At 46.1% G+C, this 16,386-nt stretch overlaps 4 protein-coding genes across 4 annotated transcripts; 2 read left to right on the forward strand and 2 right to left on the reverse strand.

The window, feature by feature from the left end:
* Positions 1-8,482: 8,482 nt before the first annotated feature.
* F4813DRAFT_396915 (Dehydroquinate synthase-like protein) lies at positions 8,483-10,161 on the reverse strand (the record flags this gene model as incomplete). The annotated part of the gene is made up of 3 exons (XM_049247879.1): positions 8,483-9,168; positions 9,307-9,463; positions 9,548-10,161. 3 exons carry the CDS (start codon positions 10,159-10,161, stop codon positions 8,776-8,778), a joined length of 1,164 nt encoding a protein of 387 aa, XP_049104214.1. The 3' UTR covers positions 8,483-8,775.
* A 1,666-nt stretch (positions 10,162-11,827) lies between these two features.
* F4813DRAFT_396920 (MFS general substrate transporter) lies at positions 11,828-13,403 on the forward strand (the record flags this gene model as incomplete). The annotated part of the gene is made up of 3 exons (XM_049247880.1): positions 11,828-11,888; positions 11,941-12,809; positions 12,867-13,403. The coding sequence occupies 3 exons, from the start codon at positions 11,828-11,830 to the stop codon at positions 13,401-13,403; spliced, it is 1,467 nt and encodes a 488-aa protein (XP_049104215.1).
* Positions 13,404-13,967: 564 nt separating this feature from the next.
* Positions 13,968-15,547, forward strand: F4813DRAFT_343974 (uncharacterized protein). Its single transcript, XM_049241597.1, has 3 exons — positions 13,968-14,306; positions 14,364-15,055; positions 15,122-15,547. The coding sequence occupies exons 1-3, from the start codon at positions 14,224-14,226 to the stop codon at positions 15,223-15,225; spliced, it is 879 nt and encodes a 292-aa protein (XP_049104216.1). The 5' UTR covers positions 13,968-14,223; the 3' UTR covers positions 15,226-15,547.
* On the reverse strand, positions 15,548-16,363 carry F4813DRAFT_343976 (uncharacterized protein). The gene is made up of 2 exons (XM_049241598.1): positions 15,862-16,363; positions 15,548-15,796 (listed from the first exon to the last, which is right to left on the reverse strand). The coding sequence occupies exons 1-2, from the start codon at positions 16,000-16,002 to the stop codon at positions 15,719-15,721; spliced, it is 219 nt and encodes a 72-aa protein (XP_049104217.1). The 5' UTR covers positions 16,003-16,363; the 3' UTR covers positions 15,548-15,718.
* Between the last annotated feature and the right edge of the window lie 23 nt (positions 16,364-16,386).

The following is a 16,386-nucleotide window of genomic DNA, read 5'->3' on the forward strand; positions in this document are numbered from 1 at the left end:
GTCTCGTTTAATAATAACAGAAATATTTGGAGCAGCCAACGGCCAGGCCAAAAAAACTTTTTTTTTACTGTCGGGGGGGCTAGCAAGGGTTGTCAAAAAGAATTGACAAGGGGGACCCCCTACCAAGCCTAATCCTAGCCTAAAAGTAAAGGTACCTTGGCAGGATTTGGGTATGCGCGTAGTCCGGTACGTACAGTACATCCAGTCTGGGTGTGTGCTGAGCTAGTCAAGGGCAGGGTGTATGCGCAGTATGTCCCTCTATGCACACACTCACACACGCTTCCAGAGGTATTAGTCAACTTTGGACTCTGGTGGAATGGCACAGCCACAACGTCTGACGAGAATCCCGCTCGCACTTTGTTTCTGATTCGGTATCCAATCAGTGCATTTAGTCGTCCACTGTGCGCTAAAATAATGATTTAATTCAGCTGCTTCTCGCTGCAAATCGGTCCGCGTAGCACTGAATGATTCGACGACGCCAGCGGGAATAAATAATGGCCACGCCTACTCAACGTCGTCGTATATCGCTTGTAGCCTAGGGATCCTCCTAAGCGGCGAATGCGATTACGATGACGCTTGAACAAATGCGCAACTCTTTCAATACCCTGTCACTTGATTATCATAGTTCAGGCAATTCGGAGCTCTCCATAGTAAAGGGTCATCTCAATAGATATGAGTCCTGCTAGTCCCTGGTGAAAACGGAAACTGCAAAAAATTTCGTGAATGACGATGCTCTGAGGATCCTGGGTTTCAGGGTTGCTGAGATATCGGCTATCCTTTAGCGAAATTGGGATTATGGCCTCCCTGTTCCGTCTCGCTCCTGGTCCTAGTCCCTGTCCCTGGCGCACCGACAATATCCCAACGATATGGACCGTATTAAAAAGAAGAGCAAAGAAAAACTTGAAAATTTTCCCAAGTCAAGGATCATCAAGGATCCATCGACAGAGATTTCAAATCCCCAGGCCCCCGTTTAGAGATTGAGGCGCAATGGTGATTAATGCGGTGAAAATCAGAGATGTCGCTCGCTCTGGGCGTTTTGTAAAGGAGATGGTAGGCCGTGTTAGATCCGAGTAGAAAATTTTCAATTCCTCTGGTTAAATTAAATCAGAAAGAAACAAAATTGTAGAAAATCCGTGTTAATCCTAGTGGAAGAGGGAGTCGAGTTGTAGCTTGTCTGTTTGACAGATGTGGTAGATGACACGATCCTTATGCTCCAGATTGGACACACACCGAGGGTTGATGGTCCTTCTTTGTCAAACGACGTCGGATGAGTAATAATGATTATGTTCAATCAGATGCCTTTCACGTAGGTATCTCATAATCCGGCCGCGGGACTCCAACGGCTGCCGACAGCATACATACGGAGGGACGGAAGCTTTGGCCGGTATGCGAACTGGTCAAATATGTGCCCGGAATAGTGGGGGGGGATAATAGGTCTATCTCCCTTCAATTGTCGCAGCGCATTGATTTGGATATAATTTGACGATAAGAAGCAAATAGATGAGAACGGGGTTAGTTCTCGCACTATTATTATTATGTGGGTTGGAAAGGTTAGGTGAAGAAAGGAGGTTAAGTATAGAATGAGATTCGGGTGGTGCCGAGGAGGTATATGTAAGTTGAGATCAAAAGAGATGGGAAGCAGCTGCCTACCCAAGGTAAATTCTCTAGAATCATTCTATAATGTATATAATGTAGTACGATAGCATTGGAACCCGCGCGGGGAAGTGGGCAGGCAGGTGCGGGTACAAGCCTAGGGCCGACTTGTGCATAGGTAGTGTATGGATTACATACAATGTAGCCAAAAAGGTATTTGCCTATACCCATTATTGGAGTATAATGCTACTGCATCTCATCATCACCAGCCCTCTTGCATACCTAAGAATAGTTGTAAGAGTGACAATCCCCCCACCTACCAGATTTAGCCTTCACAATAGCCTAGCCTCCCAGCCTCGACTTATGATATATATGTATGTACGTAGGCATTAAGTGACACAATTCATTAATACGGAAGGATAACCGATCTATTATACTCAATTACCTATACTTACCTATATTCTCATCTATACAGATACGTACTTAAGACTACAAGAGAGTACCTACATAAAAGACTTACTTACATACCTTAACTAGGTATATATAATCCCATTTAAGGATATATAGGCTTGTGCTGACTGTTCCTTTGCCTCTTCTACCTCGGCAAATTCGCATCTCGCCGGGTTTTATTCCTTAGTGGCGTGGAACATGATAGATTGCATTGGAGGGTTAAAAAGTCTTACACACCCATTCAGAAACATAGAGTATCATCCGGCGCTTCCATCCTTGATACAACCCCGAAAACTGAGTTCTTTTCATAGTCTTGAGAAGACAGAAATTCACATAGACTGGATATCGTACAACAGCCCTAAAAGGTGGTAGCCATCAAAGGATTTTTCTCGATGCGTCATCCGATGAACGTGATTTACATGTAGCGTTGTGAAAGGACCAATATAAATCTGAGCCAGAGAACTCCTAGCCGATGATAGTTCACGGTAAAGAGGGTCATCTGCATCCCCGTGCATAATGCATGGCGGGGAAGAAGACCAGGAGGTAAAAACGTGGGAGGTCGCATAAGGTCCTCTCCCCCCTCTATTCTCCAATCACTTCTCCTCTTGTCATGTACATATGATGTCGATGACAGGCTATAAATGCCTCTAGATCTGTTATGAGTCGTTATTGGCGGTCATCATATGCGCAAACTCAATCTTGCTTTACTGTGTATTATATCTCGAGGTAAGATTTGGTGTTGAGTGACCTGAGTAACGGGAATATTCCGTACAAATCAACTAGTCGGAGGTCTATTGTTACAAGCAAACAATCTATAGATTGCTACGTCGATCGCCACCTCGATATTAATTACCTGCTAAATGTATGCGTGTATTACTACGCGTAGTTTTGGGCCGAAGAAACTTAGTGGTAGACAATTAGACAACCAACACTGCTGAAATATTCTCTACCATGCACGGACTCGCCCCCGGGTCTCAATCTGGGGCCAGCCAGAATCGCAATTCGCTGGTTCTTCAAGGACGTTCAGCCTCCGTTCCACTTGAATTGTCCGTTTGTATGATCTATCGAGTATCAGAAGCATAGTCCTGTTCCTCTTCAGTGTTCCGTTGTAGGTTACCCTGTATTACGACGCACGGCTTTGCCTCACACCCTTATGTCCTTCTCGGTGTAAGCAAGCAGGCAAGCAGGCAAGGGGGGAGACATCAGGGTGGTTGGTTACCCCGTTTACGAGTTACCCTGTTTCGGCCTTATTCCCTCAGCTCGACGCCTCAAATCAATCCGATCTTATCTATCTATATCCTATTGATACCGAATTAATACTTCGGCTCATAGTCATGGCAGAAGATCCTCCCGAGGACAGTCACTTCAAACATGATATTGAGGCGCTTAACTTAGACATTTCGGAACCACAAACAGACCAGGCAATCTTTTCAGCCACCAAACAGAAACCTCACCAATAGTCTAATGCATCACTGTTGGGATCGGTACACTTCATCATGCGATGAACCAATAATTCGAAACGTTAGGATTCTGTGCGACAAGCCTCGCACTTATTATTACCCCAGGGTCCTACTTCGTACGATACGACGACAAAAACGAGAGAGAACAAGCCACTTATTAGACATAGAGTGGACTCAGATTACTTACTATGGTAGCTCTAGGCTACCCATAGGTGGTCAGCTCTCTAATTTGAAAAGCTAGGAGCCCCCGGCCCGGTTCGGCTGACAGGTGCTAATGCTTCTTCATGCTTCTTCCCCGGCAAAGCACCACTATTGGGGGATGGGGGATGGGGGATGAGTGCTTTTACACCAAGATTTCATATTTTCCGTACAGTATGAGAGAGACTGTCCCAGGCCACGATTCAAGCCGCAGATGTTCTGGAGCTATCGACTCAGCGGAGATTACACCCACTGCCGCGGGTCAGTCCAGTATGTACACTATGCTTCAAAAATCCATGCAGCCATGAGCAGAAGTACCTAGTGGAGGCATATACATACAAGGGTTACAAGGGCTACACGGACCTACACGGGCCTATGTACACGGACTACAGGCTACGGACGCCATGGATTATTCTTGTACCAGTCTTCCTCTCGTCTTGGCCCGTGGATCCATACGTACATACATAGGTACACTATGTAGCAGCATAGACGGAACAGAGATTACCTGCTCCCCGTGCACGGCTGCATTTCACCGGCCACACCTTACATAGCAATCCCCTAGGTTAGGTTAGTCGTTTTCTTTTTTTCTAGACCTGCACCCTTATTTTGGGTGTACATTCTTCTTGCTTTGTCCCGCACCCGGTCTTGGATAATAAGCCAATCCACTTTCTCATTTCTCGATACGACATAAGAAGAGGAAAATTTTTTATTTCCAAATATTTCATTTCACTCCCTTCATTGTAAGACATGCAATGCAAAAAAGTACATGATCAAGTAGGTACACATGGAATGGGTAGGATAGGATAGGTAGAATGGCAGAGATGGATACCTCTTCTCTGATACCATCGGCTTAGTATCAGCTGTGACTCATACGAGTAGACGTCATGTACGTTTATGTCCTAATGCCCTACGAACGGAATATCTGGCTGCAATGATGTCCAATGTCTGTAAGCTGAAGGGGCCTCGTAAATTGTTTGGTCAATGGGGACCCGGCTTAAGACCACACTTCCTGCAACTGTGCATATCCCGATTGGGGCTGGCAGGGGTGTATAAAGCCCTTTACATAGAGGTCAACATCCCGTTTAAGCCACCTGGTCTATCTACATGGTATTTTATCGTGGTATCTCTTTTTCTATCTCCGCACCCAGCAGCCAATATCATCGCCACTTTGTTGAATAGCGTCTTTACTCCACCAGCTTTTCAACAAAACAAACACAAGAGCTCGACCCGGACAAGAGACCCGACCCGGACGACCCAGACGACTTAAACAACTCTGGCACGATCACGAAGCAGATCCCCCTCATTTCTACCACTCACCGACTCTTACTGAGAAGTGGACAGCAAGTCTCTGCAGGATATGTATTCGGAGTCTTTTACCCATGCCTTACATGCAGCTCGCAGATACCTCCCTGGTCCGGGCTGTCTCGGTGACGTAGACGAAGCGCACAAAAATGAAATAATAAAAATTTTGGATTTGATATTGGTGCGATCACGACCCTCTGCCCCTCTCTTCGACCTTCTGGAAGGATACGAAAAGGGGTGCGAATGTATATCAACGGCTTCGAATTGCATATTTGTTCTCCATTCCTCTCAAATTCGATACATATAATCCACATCCGGTGCCATAATGGCTCTTAGGGGGGGTTAGAGAAGGCATTGTTTTGAACCTATCAGGACTATAGCGACACCACCATCAGAGCGCGCTCTGATGGTACTCCAACAATAAGTAGGGCTTTTAGCGCACGTGTTGGTATGTGATGGAGAAATGGGCGGTAACCTTTTTCCCTAACCAGAATGTTTCGTGATATGAATCTTGTTGTCTATCGCTATGCGTTGTTCGATCCATACATAGTACCCCTGTCGTCACTCACCTGGCCCCCCTTTTCATCATTGTCTCTCAGGCCTCCGAGATGTTGATTCGACATTGTCTTACACATCGAGATTATAAGAATGCCGTTATTATCTGCCAAATCGCAAAATGCCTTTCAACGTTGCGTAGGCCGGTACCTCTACATATCTCCCTTCGCGCGCTTAGCCAATGCTATGTTTGGAAACTTAACTCATCAGGCGTGCGCAGCACGAAGGGAATCATCCTACGAGGCGGTGCGGATAATAATACATACGGGTAGCTATGTGAATTACTGGGACGGCGCCGGCCTATGTCTTTCATTTGATACCACCTCTCGCACTGCCCGGCGTCGCCTGCTATCCTAAGTGTATCGCACAGCACGGTCATACGGCAAGCAGGCCACAAATGTATGCCTTAGGCCACATTGTAGGTAACGATGTTATTGTCGGGATTTCTAGATACCGCGACCCAGAAGCCTGGGTATGCCGTATACGTTGACGTGTCACTCTTCAAACCCAGACGAATGCACAGAGCATTGCGCGCTTCTATCGTGGCTGTGCTGCTATATTGTCCTGTTATATCTATCAGGTCTAGGCCCTGGCATGTGACGAGATACACTATTAACCCTCTAAACTGGTCCTCACACCGCTCCACTTCGTTCCGGAACATTGCCCTTTTCGATCTCCGCCTCGTTCTTCGTCGGTCGTGACATACGCCCAACTATATTTCGACGCCCGCCGAACCCTATCCGTTGTGTCTCTGTCTACGCTTGCGCGGAATCACCGGCACCATAGACTCATTGCCATGCTATCCGACGACACGGGTATCTGTGTTTCCCGAAGAGGGAGGTAACCCAGAGCAAATCATAACCCGCGATGGTAACGGAGATATTAGTAGTCCGCAGGCGAGAAAGCCATTATAATTAATTTCAACGCGGATGAGAATAGTAAGCGCCTGGTCTGAGGAATAGAAAACAATAGTCACACACCTCCGGCGGCTGTTATGATGTAGTTCTTGTAAGTCCGACGATCGCCCACTCAGAAGTTCTTCACCGTCATTTTCTACGCAATACGATGTACTGCTTATAGTTGGGACTGGATATCATGAGGCGCTAGCTCCTCCATATTCCCTGTCTATCAACCAAGTTTCATAAGTTTGGACAATGACTCACCGCATACGGATTCGATTCGCTCGACGTCGACATGAGCATCCGAGCTTCGGAAGCCCACCAAATCAAAGGAAAAAGTCCGAAATCCCACACAAATACCGCCACTACCCTGGTGACTCTACTCTTAAATTTGTACTAAACGCAGTCTTATATTGTGATGGTGATGGGGGCAATACCGCTGACGACTGTGACGACTAATATGCTGGTAACACTGAAACATTGGCTAAACCCAGCTGTGAATTTCGCCATTAAGATGCCGTGGATGTATTCACGTTGGTGCTGAACAGGCAGCAGCCTCGCAATATTCCATTATAACCCTTTCTCGCTGCGACGTAACGGGGGCGTAGGCAGACGAGCCTCAGTATCGCATTTCATATATATCGCAAAGGCGGCGCGTTTTCTACTACGCGCCTAACTTAAGCCTATCAAACGTCTCATCTCAGTATTGCTCATCCACCCCACGTAGGCGTCACACGTCAGCCTGTTGTCCGCCTCACGCCGGCTATCTAGATTCCCGCGAGGCTGCGGACCGCCGTCCAGACCCCAATAGTTACACGATTCTAAATCTGGTTGGATAAGCAGCCACAAGAAGTCCCCCTTTCGCAAATCGAACCCCAAGACAGGCATTTTCGTAGTGAAACAATACCAGCCCGGCTTGTGCAACTAATCGACGATGACTAAATCACTACAGCTTTTATGAGTCATATAAATCACTACTCCTACGTCCACGCCCCCCAGCCTTCTCGGTATCCTGAAGTTGATGGTATCAGATGATCTACCGTGGAGGTTGACAGTGTGTCAGCACTGGACTATCTAGCTTTACACAAGTGCCGACATCTGGAGGTGGCTGTGCACTCAATCTCTTGTCCGCACGTCCATCCATGGCTCCAAGTATCTATCAATGTGAAATCCGCCGACGCGAGTCCTTTGCCACTACGTATGTGTACCGATAATTACTATGCGATCCGCCACGCGTAGTTCTACTGCCTATCGGCAGCCTTGGGCGCGGCATAAGCCTAATCGAGGAACGAAGGTAGGTGGTGAGCAAGAATCCCTTCATGAGGCAACTGGTTGGCGCACTGGGGGTTATTAGACGCCCTAGATCGGATGACTCTCTCGAAGATGAACAATGACCAAGTATAGGCTTTGGCGCCCTGGCAATTTTCCTGCCAAGCCCTTCACTGGATACACCGAGATAATAATGATGAATCATTTTTTATGAAGCACAAAAGTACACAAGTGATGTCCCTTTCCCTATCGCGTGTATGATCCATCCCCCTGCTATATTAGTGAAGAACTCGGCAGTGTTTCGTAGACTGCTAGTCCTTTGACACTGGCGTGAATGCGATCTAAATAGATATTAAATGGATGTGTAGGTAAGTAGCCCAGCATCCATGTAAAATATCCCATGTCCACACAAGTTGGATGATTACAGAATTCTGTTCTAGTTCGCGAACGTGAATTTGTTTTCCTTAATATAAACGAAACAAAAAGGGGTTGCTTAAGTTGGCACAGGACCTATAAGGGGCTTAAACTGGGTAATCTTCTTAACTACCTATATATATACTTAAAAGTCATTTCTATATATAAGGTAGGTATATATAGTTAATATATTTTAACTACGGTATAATAAACTAGACCATGACTCCCTACCGTGTTCCTAAAATTCATGAATATTATGCCGACTTCTACCTTTATATGGTTTAATTTTGACGTAAGTTTTAATGTTAAGGAATATAGATTTTGCCTATCTGCCCAGCTCGCTGTCTGATCGTATGCCACTGTAATGTTCCTGTTAACTTTATGTTCCCGTAGGCAGTTAGTAGTAAACAATCGCCCCTTCTAGATACAGGCGTATAAGTAGTTGATTATGTGTGTATGTTGATGTTTTCAGGACCTAGAATTTCACTATTCATGTACTTAGCCATCACCTGAAATCCATACTGGACCAACATTGCATATGTATGGCTTCCTTAAGATTATAGTTGCCTGATCGGTGAAGTGATAAAGTTACAAATAGCTCATAACAAGATGTCTGGACAATAGACCATTGCCCCCTAGGCTGCCATCTGAAGTATCTCGACGATTTTCTCTTTGTCAAGCTTCACTGGGTTGACAAGTGTACACGGATCTGTTAAGGAGTTCTCCGCTAGGAGCTCAAATTTATCGTTTCCGATACCGAACTGGCTCAGGCTCCGCGGTAACCCTAGGGCGCTGATAAATGCTGCCATCAGGTCTCCCGGGTTGGTGGAGTCTCTGTCCACCTCCTTTAAGCCGAGGGCCTCGAAGACGGCTGGCTCGTCCCAGAACGCCGATGCTACCGTTCGGAGTGAGTCTCGAACCGTTCCGTCGCCGTGGTCCCAGTTGTACTTCATCACGAACGGAAGCATAATGCAGCTTGTCTCGCCGTGCCCCACACCCATCGGACCAAGCTGGTGTCCTATACCATGCTGTGATATACGTTAGTAGTTGCTTTAAACCAGTATTCTCGGAGTCTGGGTATGAACTGAAAGTCATAGCTCGGTTATGATATGCTAGGGTTTGATGTGGACTAAATAGGGGTGAAGTAAATCCTCAATGCTACGTACGCTAGCGCCCATACCGCAAGATAAGGATTTAACAGAAGTCTTGAGCGCGAGCTGCGTCTGCAAGCGCGCATCAAGATCATCCCACTTCTGATTAGTTTTCAGCAAGCCCGCCAACAGGCTCCGAAGGGCGTTGGGAAGTTCGGCGGTCAATTCCGGGCTCGCGTGAGGTAAATTGGCATATAGGCCTTCGGTGAAATGGTCGACTGCTCGGATTCCAGTGGAAAGTCAGAAGCGCGCTGACGTCGACACTGTCAGCGCGGGGTCGAACACGATAATGTCGGCTATTACGGACTCGTGGATCAGGTTCCTCTTTTCAAATGTTTGCATGTTTGTTGCCGCGCCGGCCGGAGTAAACTCACCGGCCGACAGGGTCGTTGGCACGTTAATAACAGGAATAGTCGCCGGTTTAACACCGACGGCGGTCGTAACTAGGTTAGAAAGATCTACGATACATTTGTCAAAGATCTCGTATGCTCTTCCTGTGTCTGACACCCTGTTCGCCGCGAAGAGGCGAGCTAGCTTCACACCATCTGAGATTGATCCTGCCCCAAGAGTAATGATAAGATCTGGGCTCTTTGCATTCAGATCATCAGCTAGCGCTAGCACATCCTCTAAAGGAGTATGTGGGAGAATGCCATAGCGAACTCCAACAATCTTGTTGGCAAGGGCTGTCTGAAGGGCTGTAAATGCCTCGGTCTTGCTAATAGAATTGGACACAACGATGTAAATGTGCGAGGCATGGAATGTGTTCTCAGCATGGTGAGCACAAGCCTTTTCAAATGTCAAGCCATAGGAAATATAAGGCTTCGGCATTGATGGAAAGGCTGCAATGTAAGATTCGCCTGGAGCTGCCATGATGATCGAAACTGTTTCAACTCGTCAGTAGCTTGCTATAAAATTTGATATAAAGTTTGATCAGGCAACAAATCATGTTTCGGCCTCTTAGAGGTGGGTGAACCGACTTACTATTACTGGTAAAGGCGTACGGAAACTTCTTGGTCTTGGTAAATGTGCGTTACTTCTTTCTCAACATTGCTATGCCTAGATAGGAGGCATTGAAGCTCATTTAAACGATTTGATAGCAGTCATATTTCATGACCGAACGGAGCCGAGGCGCTTTCTCTATTCTCCAATGTTCTCCAAGTCCTATGGTTCCGATGTTGATTCGAATTACTATCCCCGCTATGTCCGTCATCTAATAGTCGAATGTGTAGTCCTTCGCCTTATACGTACCATGTAAGTCTATGAAAGTGTCCCATGTATATTCTAAATCGTAGGTATACAGCCCCTTTAACATAAGTGTCCACTAAAGCTTGTCCGGGAGCTTAGTGTATACTAAGGTTGTTTGGGGTTTGGGCATGATTCATTCAGGGGTCGTACCTAGCGAACCAGATAAGAATCGACATGCTATAGTATCGGCTGGGCTCAAAAGATATGGCTACGTTTGTAAAATAGTTGATCTTTGAAATGGAATCTCGGCGTTCGTGAGGGTGAGCATAGATTTCCAATTACCCTATTCAGACGTCAAACCTGGTCAAGAGCCAATTAGAGTCGATAGCTTATCCGTTTGAGGTTCCGACAGTTCAAAGGATCGCTAGACTTTATTATGTACTACTTTAAGGATGGGTAAAAGCACCCTTTACCATCTATACACCTTTAGAGATTCGAATGATGGTGAATTTTCTACCCGTGATTCAACAACTGTAGATGTATGCGTCGGTACCGACTCGGCTAAGTAGGGTCGCATCATTTATTGCTGATAAACAATGTAATCGATCATCATCCAGGCCATTAACATGCCATTCTAGAATGTAAGAAGGGAGTCCAGCACGTAGCTGCAAAATTGCCGGATAAGAACCTACGATGACATGATAGCACCCTCTGCAGAGGACACCCTTAGCCTCTTGTTGAAGTGTGAAGTCAACTGGCACACCACCAACGGATATCCCCAGAGATATTCCATGAGCATGCTCAAAGGATGGCTAAGGATACCTAGAGATCTAGAGTCATTATATATCGGAAGATCATGAGCTCTCGCGCCTGCGTGCCGGATGCTATAGTTACTTGATATTACACACCATTTGCGCATATCTAATCCCATGTAGTTATGTCGTTTACCGACTCTTTTTTCAGAAGCTCGTTTTGGAGCTATGAAACGACCCATGAGGTTATTCTTCGCCGTCCAAGCGACATTCATACACCGCCTGACGATGCCGCGACGACTCATTCTCCGGAACGTCAGTCTAGATTTTCGATTAGCAGCGACGAGGATCATCCTCCGAGCTCAGGGTCCTTTAATGCGGTTCGCTCGCCGCTATCCCTGGGGTCTCGGCGATTAGGACATCGTGACAAATCCCTGCCACCTGTTCCGCGGGCATATAGTCTTGCAAGGCAGCAGCGAGGACATGCGACTGTTAGATGCTCAGGGCTTCGGGCCATTGAGGAGATATCGTGGCCGATGCCACTCGGAACGAAACCTCCGCCGCGGATTCCTAAAAATTCGGGTTATATGGTTAGTGAAATGTCAAGAATACGTATAACCCTATTCATCTCGACGATATGTACAGCCCAATTGTGTGCTCGTGAGTTGAATGTCTAAGCACTTATCATGACGCTGGTTAATACAAGTTATAGAAGCAGGTATCGGCCAAACGCTAGCAATTCTCCGTGAAATAGGGATCACTTTCGGCATCTTCAACACCAGCGATCTGATTTGGACTCTTGCTGGGTATAGCTTGGCGATCGGTACCTTCATCTTGATAGCAGGCAGATTAGGTGACACATATGGGTACAAGCGAATGTTTCTCGCCGGGTTTGTTTGGTCGGCTGTTTGGTCTGCTGTTTCGGGGACTGCGGTATACTCAACTCACGTCTTATTCATGGTCTCTCGAGTGTTCCACGGCCTAGGCGCTGCTCTCTCGCTTCCAAATGGTCTTGCACTTCTCGGAACAGCATACCCGCCTGGAAAGCAGAAAGCCATGGCATTCACCCTCGTTGCCACCATGGCACCCGTGGGCATTATTATTGGGGCGGCAAGCGCGAGTCTATTCGCGCTGGTTTGGTGGCCGTTGACGTATTGGGTCTTTGCTGCTACACTTCTCATCATTGCCGGAGCAGGGTGTTTTACTATCCCTAATAAACCTACCTTAAAGGGCGAAACACCTACTAATCTTCGCGCTGTAATGTCCGACCTCGATATACCAGGAGCAATCGCAGGAGTTTCAGCTCTCGTACTGATAAGTTTTGCTTGGAATCAGGCTCCTCTTGTCGGATGGCAAGAACCATATCTCTGGATCGCTCTGATCGTCGGTATTCTACTTGCAATACTATTCGTGCTAATCGAAACCTGTTATGCTCCTAAGCCGCTCATCCCGTTCTACGCACTTTCATCCGACATATCTTTTATTCTAGTTGCAAGCGCCTGTGGCTGGTCATGTTTTGGAATTTGGGCATCATATACTTGGCAGTTTGTCGAGAATATTCGTGAGACTCCTCCGCTTTTGGTATGTTTAGACACGTCTTTGAATTGTTTAACTTGACTGACTCTTATGGTATTTGAGGCTACGGCATATGTAAGCCCGTGCATTGTTGTTGGTTGTTTAGCAACTGTATCAACAGGCGTTGTTCTCCAACGGTTGGGACCGTCTATCGTTGTATTCATCTCACTCTTGGGGTTTACTCTAGGATCCGCACTTATTGCTACTATGCCTGCTGTACAAATCTATTGGACTCAGTTGTTCTTTTCCGTGTTAGTTGTCTCTTGGGCAATGGATACAGGGTTTCCAGCCACAACGCTAGCTTTATCTAACGCAGTCGAAAGGAAGCATCAGGGTACTGCGGCGAGTTTAGTTATTACCGTAATGAACTATAGTATTTCGATCGGTTTAGGTATCGCAAGAACTGCGGAGGCCTATGTAACTAGAGGCGATCAGTCTATAGAGAGTAAGTTGAAAGGGTACCGGGCTGCTTTATATACTGCAGTCAGTCTGGCAGGATTAGGCACACTCATATGCTCGATTTTTCTGTTGAAAATACTCTGGCAGAAGCAAAGAAGGTGTTACAAATATCATGATGAGCTGGAAGTACGTCAAGTCTAGAGTAGAAAACGGCGATAATATGAATGTAGGAAAAGACGCGTCAAGGTGAATTTAGAACGCGCTAAGTGGACTTAACAGTAATTATAGAATGCTTTTAATGCATAACATCCTATTTATGCATAATGAGAATAACTCCTTAATCAGCTCGCTATTGGGTGCCATTTCGTATCTGCGTCGTGATACTCCGCGCGGATGATTAGTGAATCTGTTTGTAGTTGAAATCGGTTACTATTAAACTCATAGCGAACGAATTATTGCTACCAGGTACCTGGTAAGTTAACTTAGGTAAGTTAAGGTTTTATTATTCGCTTAGTTACCTCTATATGATCGTTATGAGATTTTTAGCATATGCGAACTTATACAAGAATGAAGTATATGTACATCCTTGTAGGTTAAGTACCTCATACATTAGGTATGTACATACCTGCCGGGTACCTACCATGTACATAGTAGTATCTTGCCAGGTTCTTGCCCCTTAGCCACAGGAGAGAGCTTGGTCTAATGGAATGACGTGTATGTTGCCCCTCGTTCTTCCGTTAGCGCCTTTATGCGGGAAAGGCATGAAATATCTAATACTGATACAAGCTTGTGACACATCCGCAGCAAAGGCTAGAATCAGGTGTTGATTTAAATGATCGATTGAGAAGTCGCACGCGGCCAAACGTTTTAACTCAGGCCTCCAACTTTGTCATTCAATATTTCCATTCCAAACTACATCTTCATTCTTCTTAAGCTACCTTATATCTCCCTACGTTGGACTCTATAATTTCCTCATACTCGTATACTATATTACCCCTCAATCTATTATTCCATCACCATCATGGCTTCTAACCTCACTGTTCTGGTGAAGAATATTAGCGCAGACGCGAGCGACAACGAAGTTAGGGACTTCTTCAGCTTCTGGTAGGGCTATCAATAATTATTTCACTCTATTGCTACCTACTAACTCTTATCGAATAGTGGCAAGATCACTGAGATCAAGGTCACGCCGGGCGAGGGTAATACGAAAGATGCCAGCGTCACCTTCGAGAAGGAGACTGCCGCTAAGACTGCGCAGCTCTTAAATAATACCCAGCTCAAAGGATCGCAGATTTCTGTAGTTCCCGCCGATGGTCAAGTCGATGATGGCACCCCTCATACCACCAATGCCGATCGAGATACCGATGAGATTACGCAGGAGGAGAAGCCAAGAAGTCGTATCTTGGCCGAGTACCTTGCTCATGGTTACGTCGTCGGCGATGCTGCTCTCCAGCGTGCGATCGAGCTTGACCACACGCACGGCGTCACTAACCGTTTCATGAATACCTTAATGAACCTCGACCAGAAGTACCACGCCACAGAACGTGCCAAGGCGACTGACCAATCGTATGGTATTACGAACCGAGCCAATAGTCTCTTTAGTGGCATCAGCTCGTACTTCGAGAAAGCGACAAGCTCCCCTACTGGCAAGAAGCTGGTTAAATTCTACACCGAAGGCCAGCGTCAAGTGCAAGACATCCATGCCGAGGCGCGCCGTCTAGCTAATCTCAAGAAGGAGGAGCATGGCGGCTCTGCATACAAAGCCTCAGGGCTTGAGAGGGTTTTCGGCAAGGAGAAGGAACAGGCAACACAGGCAACTTCTGCCGGCGTTGCCAGTGCGCCGACGGATCCATGTGAGTGCCTTGATTTAATTCGTACGAATAGTTGTATCGAACCCGCGGCTAATAAATGACGTTTAGCTTCAGTCCCTGCACCCGGCCCGAAGGCTGGCACGGAGGAATCTACCCCTCTGAGCACGACGGGAGCTATTCCCTCGAAAGCGCCTGGAGATGAGAAGGCATAAAGAGAGAGGATATGACCAATCTGATGCCGTTACGAATTACAATGACTCGGATACTGGGTTGAGTGTAGCTTTGTATTAGTCGGGTATGGCAGTTTAATTGTTTTGTCCACTGCAATTCCATGAATAAACGAGTCTTGCCACTTTTACGTCTTTTGTGGTGTAGTGCCTTACGCGAATTAAAACACTTGATCTTTTACCTCTTTTGGCTACAACTGGTACAACCGGCGTCATGTACCTGATTACTTTACGGACTGTATGTTACCATGTTGAATTATAGATACAAGTGAATGGATTATGATTATAATGAGAGCACGTGTGCACGATTTTACAATTCAGTACTTTGTAAAGGTATATCTTTCTCATTCCATCGGATTTAACCATGGCGTTTGTGTTAAACTATTCCGTACAGGTTCGTAATACAAGATTCCTTGTCTATAAAATAACGCATTTCTCGCTATATCAACAAATATCCCTCACACAAAATCAAACTCCTCTAGGATGGTTTTGTAGTTTTGCTAAATTTCTCCGTGACTGCGTCTTCGAGGGGTCCCTTGGGGTTCGAAGTTAGGTTCTATATGATATTCTATGTTAGCCTAATGCTATGAATACAATAACTAGAAGCTGCCTTTTACTTACGCTCAGTTGGTCTTGCATGGACTCCTTCTTGTTGGGGGCTTCATCTATGCCTTGTCCGGAAGCGGGCGTCTCCTGTAACTGTCGGCCACTCTGGCTCTCAGGGGGAGGAGACTCGCCGCCTTCGCGTGCTGAAGAGGACATTGTGTATGATGTTGAGGTTAAGTATGGTTTTGTAAATCTTTAAGACATTAATATACCGAGCGTTGTCAAAGGGGTGGTAGCTTGGATGCGTACAATTTATAATGGTCTGTGTAGTCGATAGATTGTGAGCTGATGAATCTTTAGGGTTCAGAAGATGGAGAAGTTAGACAGCGTCGAAGAAAGAGGAGGAGTTAAATACAACTCGGAACGTCCTAGACATGCGCAAGATCGAGGATTACATAAATACGCATCTATGAGGTTTCTAAGACGGACAGGCATTAAAACGCAGTTTGACATCAGAGTAACTGTCGATGCCGTCATGTCCCTATATTCAACTATCGAACAAAGCGAGTTATGTACGTCATCATTCTTTCTTATCGATAA

Source organism: Daldinia decipiens (genome assembly GCF_022478715.1).
Source record: "Daldinia decipiens strain CBS 113046 unplaced genomic scaffold F4813scaffold_2, whole genome shotgun sequence".
NCBI lineage: Eukaryota > Fungi > Ascomycota > Sordariomycetes > Xylariales > Hypoxylaceae > Daldinia > Daldinia decipiens.

Excerpts from the sequence above, each read along its gene's own strand:
- F4813DRAFT_343974 (XM_049241597.1), top strand. The coding sequence starts at position 14,224 with ATGGCTTCTAACCTCACTGTTCTGGTGAAGAATATTAGCGCAGACGCG. Across the intron at positions 14,307-14,363 it reads AGGGACTTCTTCAGCTTCTG|TGGCAAGATCACTGAGATCA; the intron begins GTAGGGCTATCA and ends CTTATCGAATAG. Across the intron at positions 15,056-15,121 it reads CAGTGCGCCGACGGATCCAT|CTTCAGTCCCTGCACCCGGC; the intron begins GTGAGTGCCTTG and ends AATGACGTTTAG.
- F4813DRAFT_343976 (XM_049241598.1), bottom strand. The coding sequence starts at position 16,002 with ATGTCCTCTTCAGCACGCGAAGGCGGCGAGTCTCCTCCCCCTGAGAGC. Across the intron at positions 15,797-15,861 it reads CCATGCAAGACCAACTGAGC|AACCTAACTTCGAACCCCAA; the intron begins GTAAGTAAAAGG and ends AATATCATATAG.